The 26,006-nt window shown below is 38.3% G+C and overlaps 1 protein-coding gene across 3 annotated transcripts; it reads right to left on the bottom strand.

Annotated features, from left to right (window-relative positions):
• Positions 1-43: 43 nt before the first annotated feature.
• ampd2b (adenosine monophosphate deaminase 2b) lies at positions 44-25,536 on the bottom strand. Of its 3 annotated transcripts, none has more exons than XM_026921468.3 (18): positions 24,816-25,536; positions 11,743-11,864; positions 10,182-10,312; positions 9,806-9,874; positions 9,615-9,723; positions 8,680-8,866; positions 8,426-8,567; positions 8,192-8,281; positions 7,784-7,913; positions 7,426-7,620; positions 7,178-7,309; positions 6,510-6,673; positions 6,227-6,353; positions 5,914-6,077; positions 4,184-4,304; positions 3,019-3,192; positions 2,682-2,792; positions 44-1,015 (listed from the first exon to the last, which is right to left on the bottom strand). In XM_026921468.3, the coding sequence occupies exons 1-18, from the start codon at positions 24,898-24,900 to the stop codon at positions 803-805; spliced, it is 2,466 nt and encodes an 821-aa protein (XP_026777269.3). In that variant the 5' UTR covers positions 24,901-25,536; the 3' UTR covers positions 44-802. The 3 variants fall into 3 exon arrangements, with proteins under 3 accessions (XP_026777269.3, XP_026777276.3, XP_034162717.2); XM_026921475.3 differs by lacking the exon at positions 24,816-25,536 and adding an exon at positions 22,809-24,072; XM_034306826.2 differs by lacking the exon at positions 24,816-25,536 and adding an exon at positions 20,097-20,244.
• Positions 25,537-26,006: the final 470 nt, after the last annotated feature.

Genomic DNA, 26,006 nt, shown 5'->3' on the forward strand with positions numbered 1-26,006 from the left:
AAGATCTGAAATTATCTTGATTAATTATTATATAGAGAACACGGAAGAGGAAAATAAAGTTTACTTAATTTTTTTCAGTTACAATAAATTATTTAGTACAATTATCCAAGTACACACATGTATAAAAGACAATATGGTTCTAATGGGTAAATGCACTAATAAACCAGTAAATAACACAGGTGCCAGGTACAAGTCAACATGATCGGAATATAACTGACAAAAAAGATGAGATGTTAATTTAAAATCAGACACTGTGTAGAATAGCAGCTCTGACACAGAACCATTGTTCATGGCATTGATTTTCCATTAAAACTATCCCTAATACACCATGTTTGATGTCCATGATCTAATTAATCCCAATCAGATGTCATAGAAAGTGCCAGGCCAGTTTTTGATAATGCTATAAATAAGGCCTTGAACAATAACAACACCACCACCACAAAAGTACACCAACACATAGCAGCGCATTGGTTTGTCATGCTTGCTGGGGCCATGGCATCTTAATATGGTAATATCTGATAGGAGCTGTGACCACTGGTGCAAACTACCGGCTGTTGACAATGTGAGGTGCATAACTTTCAGGAATGGTGTTTCTGCAGGCAGTACTGAAGACAGGTTCAGTAATCTAGTTTACATTCAAAAGGGCATGCACAAGTTGTTTAAAATTTTCACTTTTCTTTTTTGTGTTGATGCAGTATGTTTAACATCAGTTTAACACTCTAAGCATCACCTCAGATGTGACTACCAGTTTCCTCAAACAGCCCCATTCAGACTCTCTACTCGGTGCTAGTGTACCCTGTCCCTACTGTGCACTCTGCACTATCTTCATGCATGGAGCCTCCTCCTCGATGGTCTCTAGTTCCTCGCTCCTCACTGCCTGTGTGATCAGATTCAGCTCTTCGCAAAGCGTCTCAAAGCGGTACGCCACACGAATGTCGGGGACGTTGGTCCGGCGGATGTCGTTGCTTTCCTGGCCTTCTTTGATGTAATTTGGGCCCAGCCAGTTACTCTTCACCTACACAATGATAATGCATGAAGCATACACTCACCATCCACTTCATTAGGAACAGCTGTACACCTGCACATTCATGCAGTTATCTAATTAGCCAACCATGTGGAAGCTGAACAATGCATAAAATCATGCAGAAACAGGTCTGTTTCTTTGTGTTTGTCGGTTGTTGTAGCTCATCCACCTCAAGGTTTGATGTGTTGTGTGTTCTGAGATGCTTTTCTGCTCACCACGGTTGTAAAGAATGCTTATTTGAATTACTATAGACTTCCTATTCTCTCTCATCACCAAGGTGCTTGCAGACCCTCTGCTCCGCTCACAGGATGTTTAGTGTTTTTTGCACCATTCTGTGTAAACTCTAGAGACTGTTGTGTGTGAAAATCCCAGGAGAACAGCAGTTTCAGAAATACTCAAACCATCCCATCTGGTAGTAACAACCCTGCCATGGTTAAAGTCACAGAGATCACACTTTTTCTTCATTCTGATGTTTGATGTGAACATTAACTGAAGCTCTTGACCTGTATCTGCATGATTTTATGCATTGTGCTGATGCCACATGATTGGCTGATTAGATAACTGCATAAATGAGCAGGTGTACAGGTGTTCCTGGTGACAGTGACTGGTGACTGTACATATACATTCAAGTCTAGACTTATTGGCAAAAAATAAATATTACAAACAATGATTCCAACAAGAAAACTTTGTTTAAAAAATGTGTTACATTAAAACTGTATATCATTCAAGCTCAATATATCACCCATTGCATGCAGTATATGCATTTTATATTAACTTTTGTTCATTTTTGCCAATAAACCTTGAGAAAACTGTACTTATATTTGTACTGGTTGATTTTATGACCTTCTTCTTGAGTCATACTTGGGTTAGACTGCTGTCTCATTCCAGTGATCATCAGATTTAGGTACTAAATACTTTTTCACAGTAATGTGTATTGGCTGTATGTATTCATAATTCTCATATAATAGATGCAGGTAGTTACATAATGTAAGGAATAATAATAGTTGACTCATAAATATCTATATCGATGGACAAAACCTAGCCAGAGATTATTCAACTATTTCACTAAATATCTTACAAAGCTAGTAAGTGTCATAGCAAGCTAAGTCAATATTGCAGTAGCATTAAGATGCATTAAGATGCATTATTAGTATAGGTCTATCTTTCCTACTAATAATATAACATGCCTTAGTAGGAGAACTTTGTAGGTATATAATTACTGACTGTAGAACATCAAACAACCCTCTTCTAAATTTCTGTCAGTAGAAAGGGATCACAGCAGTGAGACTGTAGTGTGTGTAGTGCTGGTATGAGTGTATCAGACACAGCAGGAACACTGTGTGTATTTATTAGCCCCCTATATCAGACACACCTACTTGTTGGTCCACCTTGGAGGTGTACAATTAATGGGATAGCATATCTTATTTCACATACAGTCTGCATCCTCTAGGCTGTCATAAAGGTTTTGACATTGTGCATAGCAGTAAATTGGTTACAGTCAGTAATTTTATAACTACAAAAGTGTACCTAGACGGTAGATTGAGATGATAAAAGGGCCGAGGAATGTGGCTACAGGGTAGCAGTACACGGTAGATTCAATGCAAGACATAAATATATGATCTCTGTGTGTGTGTTTGTTGCAGAGTGATTTTAGCACCTTGTGGGAGAAGCCACTCATTAGTACACTGTTTCTTGCCAGTTCACACATATCACACGAGCTCAGCTTCCACACCTGAGCAGCTATACTGTACTCCTCCATTAATGGCTCCTGAAAGACGCATACAAATAGACACCTTTTAGTGCTTCCCAGTTAAACATATAGCCCAATGCAGACTCTCCCCAAATGTTTTAGCCTGTATTTTCAGCTGAAACTCTCTCTCTCTCAACTGAATAAACCTAAATGTAATTAATTCCAAACATGCTTCTTTTAGGTCTACAAAGTTGCTCCTTATTAACTTGTCTAAGTAAATGTTGCTTGTTGAGCAGACTCTGACCTTTGTGAAGTGAAACTGCAGAGGGTCGTCCGTAGATAAGGAGACCATTAGGCCTCTGGACAGATATTCAGGCAGCGGGTTACGATGGTAGCTAAGGAACAAGCTGTTGTTGCTGAGAGGAGACATGGCAATGCCGATCTGAGCCAGATAATACAGATACTGCAGAACAGGAGCCTGGAGGGAACATCACACATGCACAAACACACCTGTGTCTCTTCCCAGCAGACAATGCAATACTGTCTACTATTCATTAATCACAGCTACATAGAGCTGAGCACAGGCAGAAAAAAATGAACATGTACATTGTAGGTATACTATATGCAGGAGAAAGATAAACGACTGTGAATAAAATGTAACAATGTTAAAAGTATGTGTTATAATCTATGTATTATGTTAAGAATAAAGCACAATGGTAGCTGTTATAGGAAAATAATCTACCCTGAAGTTGATTGTCAATATTCTCACCTCTGTAAGTTGCTCTGGATAAGAGCATATGCCAAATGCCATAAAAATGTAAATGTAATTGTTTTCCTATAACAGCATGTCACAAAGTGTATTATTCCTCTTTTACCACAGCAATTTACCAGTGCTAACAATTTTAATTTATTAATAAACGACAGGTCACACATTTCGTCCAGTTATAGTTTTTGTTTAATCCTCTGGAACATCCGTAAAACAAGTTAGTTCCTGTTATTATTAACATAACAGCCATTCCATCAAGAGCCACTATTTTTCCATCTCTTAAATTTATAAGACATAAAATGTGGAAAGAAGTCCTAAAAAAAAGTCCTACGACTCTCCTGTCATAGAAAACAAAGTTACAACTTTAACGCCGATTGCTACAAAGTGCAGACACTGGGGAATCCTATGAAAAATAATTATTTAAAAATAAATGCCTTCATATAAACTTCTCTGTGTAAGTTGTTACCATCATAATGATAATATATTAGATCAAGCACATTATTATAAATCTGTGTTTTGCTATTTTTGAAAATTAATTAACACCTTATGACCAATCAGTACCAAGAATTCAACAGCGTTATGGCAGAAAGAAAGACAAGAACCTACACAGAATGATCAATTATTAGTTCTTAATCTTTCCTACTAATGATGTAAGGAGTCACAGAGAAAATTCTCAAAAGATTCTGGTAAAGCCCCATTTTACCTTCCTGAGCAGCAGGCCATGGGAGATGTTCTCTGACAGCATGAAGCCAGACACCAGGTGATGAATTGGTCCTGCTTCACCACAGTGTGGCCTCAGCACAAATGTATTGAAGTTCCTGCTCCTGTAGGAAATAATACTGTGTGTTCATGTACTCTTTAAGAAGTTATAACCTCACTAACATTATACATATAGTTTATATGCTATTGTACAAGAATCATGGTATAAGAGATATGATATATATATAGTCTTGGGTACAGTTTGTGCAGTTTTATAAGGAATTAGCTGGTAAGTTTTCTTGAGCATCTTGGAGAATCTGCCACAGTTCCTCTGGTGACACAAACATTCGCACTTGCTTCTTTTTTTTTGCATGCAAAACCCAGGGGCCTTCATTATGTTTTTGTCCAAAAGGTGGTCTGTTATGTAATATGTTGCTTTCTTTACTGACATACATGTTTTTGTACTGACTGAATACAGAAGTCATAAAATAAACATCTGTGGGGGCCATTCCAAAAGCTTCATCTTGTGTTTCTTGAAGTAGTTCATGGTGGATTTTGACATATATTTTGGAGAAAACAATCTCTTTTCAGCGTCAGTTTCTTGACTGAGTCATATTTGCTTCAAGAATTTGCTGATGTTTACTGGAACCCATTCTTCCATCTACTTGTACAATCTTTCCTGTGCCAATTGGCTGCCACACAACCCCTAAAGCATAATAGATCCACTCCCATGATTAATACTTGGCAAGTTGTTCTTTTCATCAAATGCTGCTCCTTTTTTTCTCCAAACATACCTCTGGTGATTGTGGCCAAAGAGTTCCATTTTTACTTCATCAGTCCATAGCACTTGTTTTCAAAATGCCTCTGGCATATCTACATATTGTTTTGCACACATCAGACATTCACTTTTGTGATGAGGTGGCAGGTAAGGTTTCCTTCTGATGACTCTTCTATGCAGATCAGGTTTGTGCAAGCAATGCTGCAGAGCAGAATGGAGCACCTCCACTCCTGTTTTAATTAAATCTTCATGTAGGTTCTTAATTTCATATGGAGGATTTGCTTTGCTTTGCTTTTCCCAGCATACAGGCAGTGCTATCTGAAAGCTTTCTTGGTCTTACCTTGACTTCCACAGTTATCCTTAACAGCCATTTCTTCATGGCGTTGGATATTCTTTTTAAGTTCATTAATTATAATGTAATTGTGTATAGTTTGTTCCAGCAGTTGTGTTTACTTTGTTTACTAAGTAAAAAATATATACTTTTATATATACATCTGTATTGTATATATACCACAATACTACCAGAAACTCATAAATATAGGACACGTAAAACACAAAAAAATACTTTTTTTGATTGTTACCCAAGAAAGTGACTGGTAAATTATCTTGTTGTTTTTTTTGTTGTTGTTTTTGTTTGATTTGTTTCCTTTGCTCCCAGGTTTGTAGTAAACCTAGTGAAAACACTGATCGCTGCTGTTCATCAAAGATATGAAGGAGTAAGTTCTCTTGAGCGCAAGACCAAGTGTCATTCCTTATCTGTATAAAAGTTTTATTGCAGTAACCAGTATTGCTAAGAAATTCATGATAAAATTTAATTAGAATCAATTGCAACATCCGAAAATACATCATGTCTCATCATGCCAAGTGCACTTATTGAGACAGTGATGTGCATGGACACTCTCAGACATCTATAAATACTTCTATTAACAGACATTAAATGGGAAGACATTAAATACCTGCGTAGGTGGTTTAGCACAGTCATATTGGCGAACGTATAATAGAGATAGTAAGAATAAGGTGGATTATCTTCCTCGATCCAGTTGGCAGGTAGAGGACTGTCCAGGTTAAAGATGTGGTGCTCTGGTTTGGACTCGTCATCCACGCTGTCAAACCCAACCACCTGATGGACATAGCAGCCTTTTGTTACCTAACACTGACGCAATGCTTTGTAAAAGAAACCAACCCACATTACTGTAAGAGCTGACCTGGGCCTAAAACCAGTTCTATACAGACCTCTAAAGCCTTTAATACTGTCAGCTAAATACTCACATGTTGCAGGAAGACATGCAGCTCTGGGTGGCTACTTGGTTGGATGGTGACTTCAAACAAAGGCATGAAGATGTTCTCCAACATCTCCTGGAAATTACTCAGCTGTTTCTTAGTGTGATAGACATCACTACAGAAGAGACACTCCCTTATTAACAGGTTACTTCCACATTCTTACTAAAAAAATAGCACCAAAGTCCAAAAATATGTCACTCTATAACTTGAGCTACTAATATAAAATGTCACTTAATGGGAATGAAACATGAAGGTAGACATCAGCACTCACAACAGACGAGGCACTTGGACGAGCCAGCGCACATTGTCAGAGTAGACTCTGTGCTTGACGGCCCACAGTGCCAGTTTATCCCACTCATCCCTGGAACGGCCATAGATGGAGAGACGCAGCTCAACGTTCTGATATTTACTTTCCTCAAGATCTTCCATCACCTCCTGAAATGCAACGCAGGGAATGAACAAATAATTTATACAAGCTGCAAGGCAGCAAAATATTTTAATTAAATATCACTCAGACCAAGTGAGACTTATTTATGTTTTTTGCTATTCACCAACTGGAGAGAAAGTTAGTTTTTTGGCTGATGACACTATTTATTAGAAACCCTCAGCTTTAATTGGTTGAATCACACAGGAATCATACCTGAAATAATTTTCATTCACAGTTTCCATTTTAGGGCATACGTAATAGACTTTCTAAAAACTATGTTTAGAACATGTACTTTAGTTACTAACTCCATAACACTATCCTTGGTCCCAAATTCTGCCTGATGGTTCACCCAACACAGACGTAAATCACCTCTAAATCGAAATGACCTTACGTTAATTTAAACTATACCTCATAGTGGGTGGTTTATTTTGAAAATTCATGTGCCGAAACACAGAGTCAGAATAACAAAAATGCATTACTTATAGGCTGCACTGTACATCTGCAAAAGATACCTTGATAATGTGTCCAAAATATTTCCCTTCAATATGGTTGTCTGTTTTAATAAAGATCTCCCGGAGGATGGACTCTCCAATTGGGTTGTACTTGGAGTTGAATTTGTCAAAGCGATGGAAAGTGTTTCGATCCTGAGCCAATAGAAAGAAGAAAATTAATAAACAGCTGTCGTATAATGGTATAATCCTTACTGATGAGTTATGTATTACGTCCTGCTTTTCAGCATGCCTGAAAACAGACATCTTACCGCATGCATGTCTAGTGTGTCAACACTGAGGTCGAAAGCTGTCAGATTCATACTCTCAAAGACCTCCATAAGTGTCTGTTCTCGACCTTTCTCCACATGTACAATCTCCTTAGGGTACTTCTTCATGGCCCTCTTAATGAAGCGTAGTAGGTGCTTCTGATTCATGCAGGATGAAGCGTGGATGTGTGTGTCCACCTGAGAAAAGAGAGAAAAGACAGGAGGCATGTAATAATAGTATTAATATAGTGCCTAAAATGTGTTTATTTAAACAGATTGGTGCTGATTTATATCAAAGGCATATAAACCGGTTTATAGGCAAGCAGTAACTCTTTTCAGACTGAGAGATCCAGAAGATTACCTTGCGTATGTTGTAAAAATCCCGATGAGGAACTTTCTTCTGAGCTGCCAACTCCTTCATTTCATTCAAGAGGATGTGCATCTGAAACTTGGAGCTCAGGTACTGCAGCCGCCGATAGCAAAATGATTTTCTGTTGACAAGCCCAACAACTGGGAATGAAATATTCCTCAATACAACACTGAAGTTACAGAGCAACAAATGGTCCATGTCCTACATTATGCTACTATTGTTAATAAATTGTATTAGAAAAAATAATTTAACACACATTTAAGGCACTAAACAACAAATGATAAATTTAATATTTAGTTTTTTTTGTATGGCAATTAATCAGTATTAGACCTTCAGTACAACACAGTCAACAACATGTCCTTGACCCTGGATTGAACTTCAGGGCTGTGCATCACTTACACTGGTCCGTTAATGATGAGGGCCATCATGACATTCATGTCAGCTATATACTCTTGCAGATCAGGGTAGGGTAGGTCCAGCTCTGTAGCTCTGGTGGAAAATGATAAGGGTTTTAAATAGTATATATAATAGCTGTGCAAGGACATTCTAACAGTTGGCATATTGAATTAGCCCCATGTTTCTGGACTGATCCTTCAATAACGAAAGTGTAAATGACAGTAAATATATTCTCACTTTTCCATATTGCTCTTATGAGTAAACACATGTACAACACCATCTATCATCTTGCAGCTGTAGCCCATGTCTGGTGGCATGCTAGTTGGGTCTAAGCCCTCATAGGGGTGTGTCTCTGAGACCGGTGGATGGACTGGGGCATCTGTGGAAAATATTCAACACATAAGATAACAATGTGGTCCCTTATATCTCCAAACTATACAGCATGTCACTTTCCCACGTTATACATATTTATGCACATTTTAAAAACTTGCCTGCAGTTATGGAGGTCTCAGGCATCTCTTGGTATGCACTGATGTCCAGAGGCCTGTCTCCAAGCTCCGTCAAGTACCGAGCAGTGGTCCTGCAAAAGCTCTGCATGGACAGAGCCATGTACTTCTCTCTGATGAACAGAGCCTTCACCACACACTTAGCAGCATCCAGCAGGTCTGTGAAGGGAACCTGAGGGAAAGGGCGAGGCATAGAGGTCTTAGAATTATTAACAAAAAAGTCATAACAAAATCCTTACTAAAATATTAAACTGAGATTTTTTCTGCAACTACAACAAATAAACTACAACTTCAAAATGCAGCAGCAAGAACATTAACACATGCTAGTACACAAAATCATATTAGATCAGTTTTAGAATCCCTCTACTAGCTGCCTATTTCCTTAAAAATCAAAATTAATTCTTATTAATTAATTTTTTAAGTCTTTTAATGGTAGAACACCTCCATACATGTCTGAATGCTTCACAAACTATGTTCCAAATCTTGTCTTAAGATCATCTAGTGCTAGACTTCTCTGTATTCCACATATGCAACTTAAAAAATGTGGTGAAGCAGCCTGTTGTTTTTATGAACCAAAGATATCTAATACATTATCAATAAACATGTTTTACTGATTAAAAACAGATATTGTTTTTCACTTTAGTTTAAACTTTTACTGACATACTATTTTTACATTACATTTATATATTATTTATTTAACTATTTTATTTTAATTGTTTTATGTTTACACACTTTTATTATTATTATTATTATTATTATTATTATTATTATTATTATTTGCCTGTTTTACTATTTTATTTTGTTTCTTTATTTCTCTTTTTTTTTTTTACTTCAGACTATAAAGCTCTTTGAGCTGCATAGATCAAGTTTATCATTATATTTTTATTCTTTCCCAGATAAAGATGTCTTTTCTCTCTTACACCACATTTTTCTTCTCCAGAGATGGTGACTCTCTGGTACTCCCTCTCTGGTATGAGCTCGTGCTCTGGATATAGATCCAGTCGCGCTTCACTCTGCTCCTTCAGATACCTGCAGAAAGAAAAGAGGAAAATAGATTTTAAGAGATCTCTGCACTCCAGAGTTGAGTGTCAAGAAGAGGTTTCAAACTCACTCAAGGTCAGTGGCACTGTCTGTCTTCAAAAAGTCCTGCTTGGCTCGGAGAAGAATGTCAGGCTCATATCTGTGCAGCAATGACAGGGAAATACTTATTAATACACTCTAAAAAGCATAAATGATATAGAGACCAAATAACTTTAGCAGGTTAGAAGATGATGATGTTCAGCTTTGCCTTGGGTCAGATAAGCTGAAGTCAGAGAAAGCATGAATTTCCAATAATCAATATCCTGGGTGTAAAACATCTCACACAGACCCTAACATTTCCTCTCAGATGGCCTACAGTAATAAAATTCTTATTAGTGTGAGCAACACTCTGTTTTCTTCCATGATTAAAAGCAGTTGTCTGAAAGCAAGGAGACGGATCGTCTTACTTAACATCCTGGCTGATCTGTCGCTCGAGTCTTTGCCTCCGCTCCTCCAGCTGCTCGATGGGACTGTCCTCCGGAAACTCATATGGGGCACTGCGCATTTCGCTCTCAGCCAGACTGCGCGACAACAGCTCCTAACACACATGTACACACAAATAAATACACACCTACATATCCACACATGCATATTGCAATAACAAACAACAATGTAGGAACTGGTGGGGGCTGGATCATTCACTCATATATTTGAATAGACTGTGTGAATGTGTGCCCTACCTCAATAAAATATAGAATATCACATTTCTACTAGAATAAAGTAATGCTGTGTCATATTACATGTGCATTTGACAACAACTGACATTTTTAGAATTAATATTTAATATGATGAGTCTTGTGTTTCCTAATGGATCTTGGGTAGGCTATTTACTGTTTGGAGAATGTAGCTGCCTTTGCTGCCTTTGCTGAGGAACAAGTCATCTCTGGTTAAAAAAATCACAAAAACCCAATTGTAGAAAAGAGAGATAAATAAGGTGAGCTTTTTGTTTTTCATAAGCAACCACAAAAACTCCAACATCAACTCTCGCTCACTTTGCACCTGTTCCATCACCAGGAAGCTGTATCAATCAGTTCTCTTATTCTTACAGCCAATAACAGAACCAGTGCGGTTTTGAATGGTCCAACTGTAACCCGGAACATTGATTTTCGTATAAATACCACAGAACAGATATAATTCAGATGCAAGGAGCTATTATGTGCCAACTGAGGAAGCAGTACAGCTTAGTGCAAGGGTCAGCCAGTTCTTTATCATTCTTTATTTTTCCAGCATTAAGGGCTGATGTGGTTTTATAGGTGTGTTCTGGCTGCCCCAAATAACCTACCATTCCTACATGTTCAAACAGTAATTAGTGTCACCTAACGAAGTTTTTTAAATAGCAACTAAGTTAACGAAAAAAACAGTATTTAAATCCATAAAATCGGCAGCCTCGTAATATTTTGTAATTTAACCTGGTTGTCAAGCTTGTTAACTGTTTAAGTTCAAAATGTGTGCAACAGTGTATTAGGGCTGGTCAAGCAGTCACATGGCCTGCACATATAGCACACTCACAACAATTTCTTGAGCTAAAACGAGGTAAAATATATCATAGCACCACAACACTGTTTTGTATGCTAATTTGAATATGTTTTTCAGTTGCGAGGTGTGATCCAATAGCCGTGTTAATAAAATAAAACCGATTAGTGAGTCTTCTCTTTGAGTCTACTGCACTAAATGCTAAAACGATTTCTAGGACTGGTTTGTTTATGACGTGCCGTTAGCTTGGTTTCCAGTGGTTTGTTCATATTTATAACCAACAGATAAATACACGCTGCTGTCAAAAGTCAAGAGACATTAGCATTTCAGTGCTGTTTTTGCCAGAATTTTCCACTTGTGGTAATGTGACTCACCCCAGCCAAAATAAAACAAAACGTGTATCATTATATTACAAAAAGCATCGGATATTAAGTGTTTCATAAATGATTCAGTCCCATCTATGCAAAACAAGTGAATGTTGTTTATAGTAATCACCTCAGCAATTTCTTTGTATTTGCCGTCCATGGAGGTCCGCAGGTCTATAGGTCCGTGCTTTGCTACTGGGATACCAGGCAAGGAATACTGGAAAGTTAAGAGATGACGCCCACCACGTAGATCTGCCAGAGAGAGAGAGAGAGAGAGAGAGAGAGAGAGAAAGAGAGAGAGAGGGTAGAAGGGAGGGTGGGAGGTATTATGAAAACTTAACTAAGTTTTATTCATTAGCAGCATTCACGTACGTGTTTCCCTGTTTTTGTGACTGTTCCAGTTTTTCCACAGCAGGATGGAGAAAAGCGGAATGCGTTAAACACTGCAGGCTAGCGATCAACAGATGGTTGTGTCTCCAACACAATGGAGCTTTTAGAACATAATTGTGTGTGTGTGGGTGTGTGTGTGTGTGTGAGTGTCCAGGTTTAGTAAGTATTATGTTAACTGATTGAATTGCATTCCTGCCTGATTTCATTCTTCAAATCAACGTTAAGAATGTGCCAACTACCTGTATATTTTCAGATCTTGCTTAGATTTTGTTTAAAACTACTGTAGGACACAGAGCTAATTAGAGAGCTGGAGCTTTAGTGGCTATCTTACTATCTCACTATAGATTTTTCCATAGACTTCCTAAAAATATTTTCATCAGCAAAATGTCAGTAAAAATAAATCGAATTCTCATCAGAATCCTTTCACTAAACTGGGTTTGAACTTCTTGCCACCCCTTCTGAACTGTTCAGTGTGTGATGTAACCAATAATCAAAAATTCATAAAGCTCATGCATATTTAAAGAGTGCAGGCCTGCCCCTGTTCTGCAGAGACACCGGAGCTCCTGCCCACAGACACACACACGCACACACACACACACATTTCTCTTACTATACTTGTGGCATAATGCCATTGCTATTTCATGTTACATGATGCCTCAGTTTAACCCTAACCTTAACCTCAGTAACCAAAAAGAAACCTTTTGCTTCTTTTATTTATTTATTTTATTTATTTATTTAAATAAATGCTGCAGTTTTGTGAAAAGCTGCAGTCTCTTGTGGGGACATTTCTCTGGTTCCCACAAGGTAAGCTGCTTTTGGTTCCTACCATGATATAAAACATACTCACCCACACACACACACACACAGACAGAGAGAGAGAGAGAGAGAGAGAGAATTACCAAGAATTACTATTTCAGCCTAAACCATAATTACTAACTCTCACTACATCATTAAATAGCTACACTGAACAGGTCCAGAAGCTTGTGCTAAAGTACTGAATATTTTGGCTTAGTAATTTCAGTTGGTTCACATGCACTCATATTTGATACTAAGCATCGTTATGCATTACTTCCAGTTTAAGTACAGAGGAAAATATAAGGCACCTTTTAATCTTAACTGGATTTTAGGAAAGGTTGCTTCCTCATTTAATGATACCTTTGCACAGATTCTCTAAACATTCACAAAATAATTTGTTAAATAAGAAAGCAGTTGTGCAAAAAAATATATGTAAATAACTAAAGTTATACAAACTGAGCCAGCGTGTGGTTAAGACGGTATTCAGAAAATGACTCAACCTCTCAGTGTTTTCAATGCTAATGCTACATTTTGTTTCAGTAATTTAATTGCATGACTAATAACAGGCTTGCATAGAGATCAGTTTGCAAGTCGTACATGTGGGTTGATGCTACGGGGCAGATGGAGAGGATAATTATGACAGTAGCTGCTCATTACCAAAGAACATTATCAAAGAGATAGGGACAGCAAGTAAACACACCGATTAGTTCTCTTACTCTCTGTATCTCTCCTCTTTCTCTCATCTTGCTTTATCAGTCACTTACTCCCTTCCAAAGATTAACCATGTAATTATAACCAAAGCCTATTATTATATCCCAAGCGTACTTTCACATATGGTTATGAAACACTCATCACATTCATGAAGGGACACAATGCTATGGAAGAATAACGTATGAGTGTTAGGATGGCTGTAACATAGTGGAAGTCAAGCACCACAGACACACAGACGAGCATTTTGGGTACTGTCTAATCTCTTAATGAGGGTTATATTTGGAGCTGCAGGCTCAATGGTTATGTAATGCCCATCCTCTTCACTCTACAAAAGTCAAAAACCCATTTCACTCATTTCATTCCCACAAGATGAATGTAGACTACAAGAAATGGATTTCCAATTCAGCACCAGAGCACAACTTGCTGTGGTGTATGGGGTTTTGTACCACTATTTTGTTTTAAAATACACACACCATTTAACCAGCATACAATTAGACAAGCAGTGCACTTTTAATATGGCATAATTTCAACGTTGCATGGCTAAACACACAGAGCTTTTAGCAATAATACAATTACCCATTGATCTCAACTAAATCTTAAAAGCTCCTGACCTTACTGTTCAATGAATGAGCTTCAAATGCTCTTTGGCAGTAATCATGAAAAGGTTGTAGTCTCGGATCAGTATTTAGTTCCAAAATAACTCCGTGCCTCCAGCCCCAGGTTGCTAAACAATGTTGCTAGTGTTGGAATAGTTCATACTCACTCACACATTTACTCACTCACATTCAATAACCACTTTATCCTGGTTAGGCTCATGGTAGATCTGGAGTCTACCACAAGAACATTGGGCGTGGAACGAGGACATATCCTGAATGGGATGCCAGTGCATCATAGGCATCATGCATACACACATTCACACACAATCTATCATAGCCAAGCCACCTCCTAGCATGTTTTTGGAAGTGGGAGGAAACCTGAGATCCCAGAGGAAACTCACATAGGCCTGGGGAGAACTCGCACAGAAACTCAGCACAAACAGTAACCCAAGCTCAAGATCAGACTAGGGATTCTGGAGCTGTCAGGCGGCAACGCCACCCGCTGAGCCAGCAGGCAGCACACAGTTCAATCTGTGGCAGAGATGACACAACTGTGTGGGCACAAATGTTTGTTTACAACTATGCAAGCAACCCAACTGTTAAGACAGAGCAAGGTCAAATGTCAGACTCATTACATCTTAATAACAATAATTTTTTTCAACAGCACAGTAAAGAGAGGTCTACTCTTTCTCTTTGACAAGCAAAGAAATAATACTGCAACACTGTAAGGAACTGTTCCACTGAGGTTCTGGAACCTTTTCAGAAATTAAAGGGTTTGTGAAACAGTCTGAATGAGAACTACACAGTTCCTGTACAAGGAATGTCAACCCATTATTATATGTGCATAATTATTGCACATTATTGCACATTATATCGCACAAACGGCACATCATTTGCACAAAACTGCACATATCCGCACTTTGTATCTGTACTGTCAGACTGCTGCTGCCACCATCCAACACTATACATACTATATTGCACTATATTGTATGTTTACAACAGGTTTACAGTATTTACAATATTTATAGTATGATCATACATATTCTTTTATAATCTTTTATATTCTATATAGTCTTATACACATATTTGTAATCCCTACATATATTTTTATGTATATATTTTTCTTTATATTTAATATTTTTCTACATTTTCTTATTTTATGTCGGAATGGTTGTATGAAGCATTTCACTCCAAGTCGTACTGTGTATGGTTATGCATGTGACAAATAAAATTTGAATTAGAATTTGAATTTGAACCCCAGGGAACTTTTATGTAAAATAATACAATGAACATGGAGAAGGTTGAGCCTGAAATTGTGTGGTAATTTATTGCATTTGCTTTGTTTTTCAAATATGATATTAACAATAATAAAGTCTTTTTAAACCTTTTTTTTTGCCTCAAGCAATGTGACACAAGAGGCAAGCACAAAATAGCCTACACACACTCTCATTTTTGACATCACTGCTTGTTAACTAAAGACAGATTTTTAAAATTGCAGATGACACTGAGTCATTCTGTGGCGCTTGCATAAGCAATGTTTAGTAAAGCAAATTCTGCCTCAAGAGTTTCCTGCCCAACTCTGTACCTACTCTGGAGCTGGACCTCACTACTGCCCAGGAACTAAAATCAGCCCTGGTCCCTCCAGGATTTTAAGTTCCTGAGTTTCTGAAAAAAGTTCCTGAGTTACTGAGAAGGTTCCTGCAGTGGCAATGCACCTAAATTTCCTGAATTCCTTAAAAAAATTCCTGAAAGCGTTCCAGTGTTGGAAAGATGGCTAAAGTTCCTGAGCCCCCGAAAAAAGATTCTGGGTTACTGAAAAGGTTCCTGTAGTGAAAACACACCCAATGTTTTCTGAATTCCTGAAAAAGTTTTAGTTGTGAAAACGTGGCGAATTACTGACAAAGTTTCTGCAGTGGTAATACACCTAAATTTCCTGAGTTCCTTAAAAGAATTCCTACTATAATTCCTACTTCCAACAATAACTCACACTCAGGAGACTCCATAAATAATATTCTGTTTTTGGGTCTTTAATTTAGAATGGGATATCTCAGACAAAATTATCCCTCTCTAAACTGAAGTTAGCCACAAAAACCTACCCTGGGTGAGTAAACACATTATAACGACATCTATGCAAAAAGCCCTAGTAACTTCACCATCCAGAAGGTAAGAGAGAGGAGAATATTATCACTTTGAATAAATTTAATCCTTATGATACTTATGGTTGTATAATCATTTCAGTTAGTGTATGAGTGTATTCTCCGAAGGTGGAAAATATTACAATACTGGCGCTTGATCTTATTTTATGCAAAGATGGAGAAAGTACTAAGATATTATGTCTGTGATTACCCAAAAGATAGAACAATGTAAATTATTATAAATGTGCCAGTATTTACTTTCAGCAACAACAGTCTTAATTGTACTTGCCATTAAGTTTTGATATGTTTACAAAAAAAAAAAACTCAGGTTGTCTGTCCTCATTTGACTTTGGCTACTAAAAGTGGTGTATTGATTCACCGCGTATCAGTTTATCATCAGCAAGGATGAACAGATGACATTTGGCTCTTGTGTCTGTCCATGAAGTGCAAATCTCCCAACCTAGACAGCAGAGAATTCTGGGCAAAATGTGGTTAGGTTTAGGCACATAAGGGCCAGTTATGTCAATGGCAAGTGTATTGTGTGCCAAAATTGGCCCAAAGCTAAGAAACTGGCATAATGGTCAGCTTGAAATGACCCATATGCAACAAATACTTTTCAATTACGGGCTGAAAGAGGCCTAGCTGTAAACATGCACTGTCTTCAAGGCTGTGTTATGGCTGTATTCTGGCAGCCAGATTCAGTTTAATCACAACACTATGTGGGCTAGATAAAGTCGTGAGTGCGGGCCATCACTTGGCTATCACTCGAGGTGTTATTGTGGAAAAAGTAGCCATTGCTGCCCCAGCAATCTTCACCTGCTGCATATGTTAGCTTTGCCGCCAGTGCAGGCAGCGTGAAATCAATATACAGACTGGTCTGCATATGAAGGGACTAATACAAAAGCATTTATTCCTAAGAGTAATACATAGGAATAATGGGATGTATTAACATCATACCATGAAAACTGTTTAAAAAGAGTCAAATCTACAACACAGGCTATGTTTACATGTGATGTTTTTTACCAATCTGAATGAGTCAGACTGCAGTTTCTAAATGAATTGTCTGTCAGTAGACAATCTCCTTTTATACACATTATTTGTAAGTTATGCACAAGGAAGGAGCGGGGTTTAGTGTCAACGTTACCATAACAACGAGGAGTGTGTGAGTCTAGTCAGTGCAGTCAGCTGCTTGTATTTAAGAAGCATTTGAAATGATTTCTTTCTCAGTAAAACATCATCCAAATGTCATTATTAAAGAGAAAGCAAGAAGAAGATTTGTTTTCTGTTTGTTGTTTTTTAACACATTCTATTTATGCATATTCATATTCTACATTTCGTTCCTCTAAAGGCTGCTAACTTTTTTACATAATAGTCTACTGGTTTTTATTCTATTTTATTCTATTTTATTTTATATATTGTTTTTATTATGTATCATTGTTGCACTGTGGGACAAGGCACTAAGGAAAAACATTTCACTACATTACATATGTATGTAATATGTGTGTCAAATAAAGAACCTTGAACCCTGAACCTTGACTGCAGTCAAATTGATCAGCATTTGATATTTTCGCCATATTCAGCAGCAAGGAGGTTGTTAAAAATAACGAAATGCACAAATTATCCATGGCTAAAGCAGATATATTACCTTACTTATCTTGCAATGTTAGCAACATTAAAACCCAATGTCTGGGAACTGCACAAGAAATATCCCTTTTCATGTTGCCACCCATCAACCCTCGCAATAATTTTTAATGTAACAAGATGCAATGAAGTATAACGCTGTAATAAAGTGTAAGAGGATCAGTGTTTCCTCACAGGACCATTTTTTTCCAACCAGAAGCTTACTGTGATTCAGATGCACGTGCACAGAGTGTAAGATCTAAAGTAAGGCCTATTCTAACCGAGGCGGATGTTTTTATTCCAACTGAGCTATCATTAATGGATTATTCGGATACATGTAAATGCAGCTAGCTACTTTCAGTCCAGATTGTTTTTAGGTTAGGAATTGTTGTCTTAGTGTCTTATTATTGAGTAACTACCATGAATTATTCAGTAACTACAATGGAACTATTAGAAAAGGTGTGTAGGGATGTAACTGTGAGTTTAAAGGGTTAAGTCTCTAGACATATGGCACCATCTATCCTTATCTGACACACACAGACACACACACACACGAATGCGATTTTATAGAGGGTGGAAGTGCAATGAGCGGAAATGCAACCACTAGTGTTGGTATTAGAGCTGATTTTTTTTTTCAAATAAATGTTTCCAGGTGGGTTTTTGCCATTTGTCGTTGCATTATATGACTATATTATTAAAAAAATACTAATAAATTACTGGCAACAGCATCATTTTTCTTAGAGTGTACTCAATTCAGTTAGATTAATTTGGTGTTTCAGACGTTAAATGTTTTGCAGAAGAAATAGATATGCTTAATTGCAAAAATGCAAACAGAGCTCACAATGTTGAATTTCTGCACATCATAGTTATCAAGTTCCAGGTTAAACCTTCCCACTGGTTATACAGTGCTGCTCTGCAGACTGAGGCTTCACTGCTGCTCATGTTCTCCTCATGGTGTTGAACTGAATGCTGCACAGTTTGAGAGAATAAATAAAACCTAACATATAAGCTATTAGTTTATCATTGTTAATTTTCACTATTTGCAAATAATGACAAGGTGCACTGTGTTCTGCAGAATGAGCTGTAGTCACTTTGGACATTTCAGTGCACCTCCTCGGGTTGCTGTAGTCTTCAGAGGCGCGCGAGACACTGTGTATTCCACTTTAGACGTGTGAATATTTTTTTAACATTTTTTATTATTATTATTATTATTATTATTATTAGAATTGTGAATTGTGGGTTTAAAAAAATCAACCCCGTCTGTCGTTTTTCGACTGGTCTGACTACACTCCACTCATGCTTGTTTTACTGTAATTAACTCGTGCACATGTATATGCTCACTTTATTCCACTAGACTACTTCTTTTCGAGTGATGCACTGATGGAGTTACAGTGCCATGCCTTCACATTTACATCGCCAGTGCTGATGTGGCGTTTAGCTATATGTTAGCCTATAATTTACGTCATCTCGCTCTTGCTCTGGCTTTTTGCGCGCAGTTTGGAAAGTGCATGAAAAGTGTAAAAAAAAAAAAAAAAGTGTGCACGCACGCGATGCGTGCACGCGCACACACAGACGCGGACACTTTGGCAAAACAAGACAGCACTCTCTCTGTTTAGGCCCTTTCCTTTTAATGGGGCACTCTACACTGAAGAGCAGAGCTGCAGACACTCAATAAACATCACTGAAATAGCCGCTTTCTGCACACACACACACACACACACACGCACGCACGCACACGCACGCGCGTTCATGCAAGCGCGCTCACGCAAGCACGCACAGACACAAACACCCACACATAGGCACAGACACAGACACACACACACACTGATGTAGTGTTTCCCAGGGGGAAAGCGTGAGCTGACAGCAGAACAGCTGAAGGTTTAAGAATGGAGGGATAGAGAAACAGGAGAGAGATAAACACAGGGGTGGAGAGAGGCTATCAGAGAACAGGCGTCTCCTTAACAACTGGATGATCCAGCTGAGGAGAGATATGGAGATGGACTACCGGTTTAGGGATGACTGTTGTTTCTCTATAACCACACACAGGGAGAGAGAGAGAGAGAGAGAGAGAGAGAGAGCTAGAAGGGGAGGGAGAGAGAGAGAGAGAGAGAGAGGAGGGGGTTGGGGGCAGCCAGACCACACAGGCACTCTACAGCAACACAAATCTACAGCATTAGATCCCATTCACTCACTCATCCGCATGCGTGTTGCTGTTTCTCTAACTCAACCATACATACAGTAAACTCAGCCGATGGGACGGATGGATCCACTCCCCCCTCTCTCTCCTCTTCTGGTTTGTGCCAGCTGTCTGAGGCAGCCTCTGTCATTCCCCTGCTCATTTAAATATCTCTGACACGCAGCCGGACTGTACCACCTGCGTGCAGGGCCGGGGGGGGGGCGGGGAGACTTAGCAGCATCCCCGCTGCCTCTGTGGTTAATAGGGCCTGCTTCATTCCCCCTTTAGTACACCTCGGTGACGCAGTGTGAGGACTGCATTGCATGTAAAGATTCTGCTGGTTGGGCTTTTCACACACACACACACACACACGCACAAAAACAAAACAGAGGGGGGAATGTGTGTGTGTCGTGTGCAGAGATGATGATGTTCGCTTGTCAACAAACACAAACACATTTTACATGGGAATATTATCGCACAACACTCTTCTAATATTTATCACACACACACACACACACACACACACACACACACACATATATATATATATATATATATATATATATATATATATATATATATATATTACTAATTACTACAGTATTACTAATATATATATATAAAATGTGTGTGTGTTGAAAAAAATGTTAATGTATTTTATGATATTAATAATGGGAAAAAAAACAGAAACTGGAGGAGATGCAAATTTTGCACTCATCTGTGTGTTATATAACAAACACAAACCTTGATATACAGTATATTAAGCTTAGTTTGAATAAATTCCTCACTAGTCACATATATATAATGTATAAAGAATATGCTATTTACTATTATCAACTGTCTTAATTGTGTACTTTTACTTTTATTATTCATAGTATTTTCCGCCCAGCCAAATGTAATGCTGTTTGTGAAGCCTATGACACCTTGAACTGGACTATTTTTGGGAGTTACATGCTAGACCTCAGGCTTCTGACTGTTTGGATTGTCATTCGCGCTGACCAAGGACAAGGCTATGACGCTAGAAATTCAGCGTCCTTTGAGAAAACTTTATACTGGGTCCCTTGGTCACTACTCTATCAGTCTCTGCTGTGAGCTGTGTAATGCTCTGGTCCCCTGAATGCTTCAGACTGATTCCTGCTACCCATCAAGCCAACCCTGATTTCAACACCTCCAGCCAGTGTAGACTCTTACACCCCTACACCACCCCAATCACAGAAAGACCTGCAGGATAGAGATTATAAATGAGGCTCAATTCTTGCATATGCTACAGAACTGAATATGGAGTGGTTCAGATTTTATGCTGTACTAAGAAGTGTGCTCTATTATTAGACGATGTTTAATGAAAATGTTGACACTGAAAATATGCGGAGACCATCGTGAGAACACAGTGTGCTGTGAGGCAGGTCTCTGTATTTGCATGGCTTTACTGCAGTGCACAGGGTCCAGAAAAGGTGACATGGAAACATGCTGTTTCTTTTCACAACACTGAGCAATTCTCCTTCAGTGATACTACCATCACTGGAAATATATAATACAAAACATACAGCAGATACCAGAAACCTCAAAAAGGTGTTTCCTGGTAACTGTTGGAGTACTTTATAGACTTGTGTGTATATCTCATCATAACTGCTGTTCAATAACTGATTCATTCATTCACTGAGAATGTTTTCAAGAAAGATATCTTCCTCTTCAAAAAGAGAATGAATGAATGAAACATACTTTTGCAGACAGAGATTAAAGTTATTGGATGACAGAAATTTGTTCAAGCCATGTGCTTTTACTGTCGTCGACTTTTTTAACATTAGCTGATATGAACACATTAAATATGGGGTTAAAATTTTTTTTAAATTCTTTTGAGGGAAAATCATCCGGTTTAGAATCTAATCAGAGGGAAAAATAGGCATTATATCCTGCATATCTTAAAAGGAAACAGGCAGAGATACAGACAGACTGTGAAATCATTGTGATGAGGTTGCCAGTGTGTCCTTAAAGAGCAAACAGTTTAATCTCCACTAGCTAACCTGTAACTTACACCTGGAACCTTCAGAATGTTGAAGATAGAACAGAGATATCAACCTGAGCACTACTATGACTGCTATTTTGAGGGAAACAGCTACCTTGATATTCATAATTAAGCAAACCAACCAAATGAATGTATGTTTTTGTACATACAGTCTTTATCCTATCTATTGATTGAAGCAGATCACCATAGGGTCACCTCTAACCAGAATTAGAGACAGATGTGTTTCTGGGGTTTTTAAGCACTGCATATTCTTTCTGGCCACCATAATACACACTCCCGCCATGTTGGTGTACCTTCTGGTTAGAGACTATGGATCATCTTTTTCCATGCACCATGTGTGTTAATTGTCTTCTAGCTCTTCATCAGTGTCAGTTTCTGACCATAGGACTGCTGTTGGCTGGATATTTTTTTCATGACTGCTGTGCTAAGAGTGTCCCCCAACCAAACAATGTCTGGTCAACAGTGAGCCTGTGGTGCTCCATCCACCCACTGATGGAGGGAGTAGAGGGTGGCTGAGAAATTATAAAATTGGCCTGTATTACAGGCATCCCTATTAAAATGGCTACTCGGTGCTATGCTTTCAGCTCCACCTTGTGGATATCACTAAGTATGTTAACACAACCACTATGACCAACTTATTCACACTTTCAAAATAGGTTCAATTATAATAAATGCACCGGAGCTAAGCCTTGAAGAAATGTGAAGAAATTCTACATGCAAATAATTAACGTTCATTTTTTCCCTTCCTACCTTGTCTTGACAGTCCAGAGGTTTCTTTCGAGCTGACAGACATTGAGAATGTAGATTAGATGAGAGAACTTAATGCAGAAGTTGTCTGAGAGTTGGTAGTTAGTTTGTGAAAGAGAGGAAAGTCATTCCAGCCCTAGAGTAGAACACTGGAGCCAATAGTGATAGGACCTACCCAGCCACTCCCTCAAGGGTCCAAGTCCAAAGGTCATCACTGAATATAAAGGCAGAGAGATATAGCTTGTTGGACAAATTTCCTCTCATTGGAGATGTTCTGATTAGGTGAGGAATGTGGATTAGCAAACGGATGGCTATTAGTCATTACCTGTTGATGATTGACCTGAATAGATAATGACTGTAAAAAGTTAAGGAACCATAGTAGAGAATCATGTTAGGAACTATATAATATGATTTGGATTCAGCAAAGCCTTAATCATTCACCTCAATCATTGTTATTAATTATATTCACTGCCTCTAATACTAGCCATGAGAATATCTTTCAGATTTTACTAAAAAGACATTAACAGTGTTAACCAATTAGTTTTACTGTTGCGCACTTAGAGAGCAATCTGAAAGCTCCATTGGTGCAGCCAGTCAGTGCGTGATTAAAAACCTCCATTTTATGTCATTTCTTCCTCATGGTGGTGTGTGTTCCACTTTGCGTTTTTTTTGTATTTAGACGGTAATGGGGCCATTAAACTGTCAGGTTCGCCATGCTGTGATCAGACACTGGTGAGGATCCACCCACACACTAATCACTGCCTCGTTTGTTATTATGGAGTGGGTGCCGTGGGCCCGAGTGCTTCTCAAAACAATTTCTAGAGATGTTTATTTTTAAGTACATATGTCATTTTGGGTGAAACTTTTATGAAACCTTTTAGCTTGTTTCAATTGTTCACTGTAAGAATCACACTGACACATGCACAAACTGTATTGTGAGATTTAAAGTCATATTTACCTGCTCAGTATTTTCATTCTCAATAAAGCAGAATAAGTAATATTTCATTGTCATCCCTCATTATTAATTATGATGTTTAAGTCCTTAGATCAGCAGATGTAAGCTCCTGGGGAGTGCAGAAACAAGCCACCTGGTATGTTTTATTGCTTAGATAATAATTCCACCTCTTTAGCAGATCTGCAGCATGGTCACAAAATTCACACCTGGAGCTGAAAACATTTCACTCACGTACATGAACACATCAGAGAAATATGATGATGAGCTTTATGGTTATTTAATGCTCTTTTCTGACTTAACATGTCAATATAAATACATGATGTTATACATACATTATATATATAATGAGTCATCAATGATTTTAATATATATATAAAACATATAACATATAATAGTCATCAATGATTAAACGAGTTGGTTGTTCAGAAACTCAAGTCTTTCATAAACCTTATGTAATGTTTATTGGCTATGGTGGAAATATCTCTTATAAATGTGTTAGGTACAATCATAGCCCCCTGCTGTGGCAGCTCACACATGGCAGACTTTGTTTTTGGCACTCATATAAAACATGTCAGTGCAGTAAATTTAGCACAACTCCTAGTTTTGTGATCAGAACCATCTCTTTTCACCACTAGACAGTGTCTGTATAAAAACAGGAACTACTGAATTAAATTATTACACTTCTACCTCCCTGGTGCCCTTTGTATTCTCTCTTAGATCATTTATGGCACCCTATATGAGCTACAGCATTTGATTGATTGTTTATTCATGGTGTGATTTTTCTCAGCAGGTTTAGTTTAGGATGCATGCATAATGAGCCAGATCACTTTCACTCTCATCTTTCACTCTATTCAAGAGGTCTTGATAACCTACAGAGGGTCTGGTGCATTTCTGATGCAGCACACAGTGCATTTGTAGTTGTCCAAAAAGAAAAAAAAAAAGCAAAAATAGATAAGATGACACTGCAAATAATTATAAAGTGCATTCTTGTATATCTTGTGAACTACTTATAAAACATGATATCTTGTAGTTGGATAATAAACAGCGGCTCTTACCTGTACTGGCAGCGTATTGCAGGCTTCCCCTCTTCCTGAAGGGGGATGTGGGTTTCTGTTTACCTGCTGGCAGCTTGGAAGACATTTTGCCCTGTGTTGGTATGGAGGAAGATGAGGAGTTGGCCAACAGGCACAGCGGACTCCTCGGTGTGAGAGGGATGGATGCAGAGAGAAAGAGAGATAGAGACAGGAGTCTGCAGGGGATTTTAGTGCAACAAAAGGGGGCTGTGATGATGGTGGGGGCGTTTAGGAGTGAGAATTCCCATATTCCAGTATTGCGGAGAAGGCACAGGCTCCACCCCTGCCTACCATCAGCCAGTCAGATGCTAGTATATGCTGTCACTCCTCTGTTTCCGAGGCAACCACTGAACCGATCGTACTAATGGCCCTGAATTGGTGTGTTATTGATGGTAAGGATGGAACTGCTGGCTTTTGAGGAACAGTGTGTCATATGTAGGCAGTATTCTCAGTGACGGTGCAAAGAGAGTATCAGGGCAACAAAAAGACACAACAGTGACGCAAGAAGACACTACGGTGAATATTCCCCACACTGCAGGCACAACAGGGGAGCCTGGCACAAAGCTGAATGCAGAAATTAGTCATCGAGCACAGACAGTGCTGTAACTGGCATGTGTGCTTATGATTAAATCTTCAAGCTGACAAAAACAGATGCACTCTGCCAAACTGGATCTGGTTTCATGTACAGACCTCTTGGGTGTCTAATCCTAACCTAAATCCTTTCTAGCCTATACACAAAAAACCTTAATAATACCATAACCATAATAACGTTTGTTGTTGTTTTTTTTTGTGCTGTGGCTTAGAAGGGAAAGGATCAAACATATACAGGCACCAGAACATGCAGACATAAAAGAAACTATCAGTGTGATAGTCATCCAGCAATGCATGTGATACATTTGTCTACTTATGAGATAATTATAAAAAATAGTTTTACATCAATTTTTTTTTACAAGAAATCTAACCCTGTATCAGTGATCAACACTAAATCCTGCAAGCCAAAATCCTGTTTCCTGGAAAAATGAAGGCTATAAGGATATGCAAATAAATGCATGAAAACTTGGTATGTGTCTGGACATCCAACTATCATGCAGGTTTCTCCTTCTTGATATGAAGAATAGTTATGGTTTTTCATTATAGCTTGATATTATCAGTACAGTATGGAATTTAATTTTC

Source organism: Pangasianodon hypophthalmus, chromosome 8, assembly GCF_027358585.1.
Source record: "Pangasianodon hypophthalmus isolate fPanHyp1 chromosome 8, fPanHyp1.pri, whole genome shotgun sequence".
Taxonomy (NCBI): Eukaryota; Metazoa; Chordata; class Actinopteri; order Siluriformes; family Pangasiidae; genus Pangasianodon; species Pangasianodon hypophthalmus.

What these genes read in the sequence shown, in the direction of transcription:
- ampd2b (XM_026921468.3), bottom strand. Translation starts at nt 24,900, where the DNA reads ATGTCTTCCAAGCTGCCAGCAGGTAAACAGAAACCCACATCCCCCTTC. An exon ending in GCAATACGCTGCCAGTACAG is followed by an intron (nt 11,865 to 24,815) that starts GTAAGAGCCGCT and finishes TCTCTCTGGCAG; the next exon opens with ATCTACGTGGTGGGCGTCAT. An exon ending in TGAGACCTCCATAACTGCAG is followed by an intron (nt 8,568 to 8,679) that starts GCAAGTTTTTAA and finishes TATTTTCCACAG; the next exon opens with ATGCCCCAGTCCATCCACCG.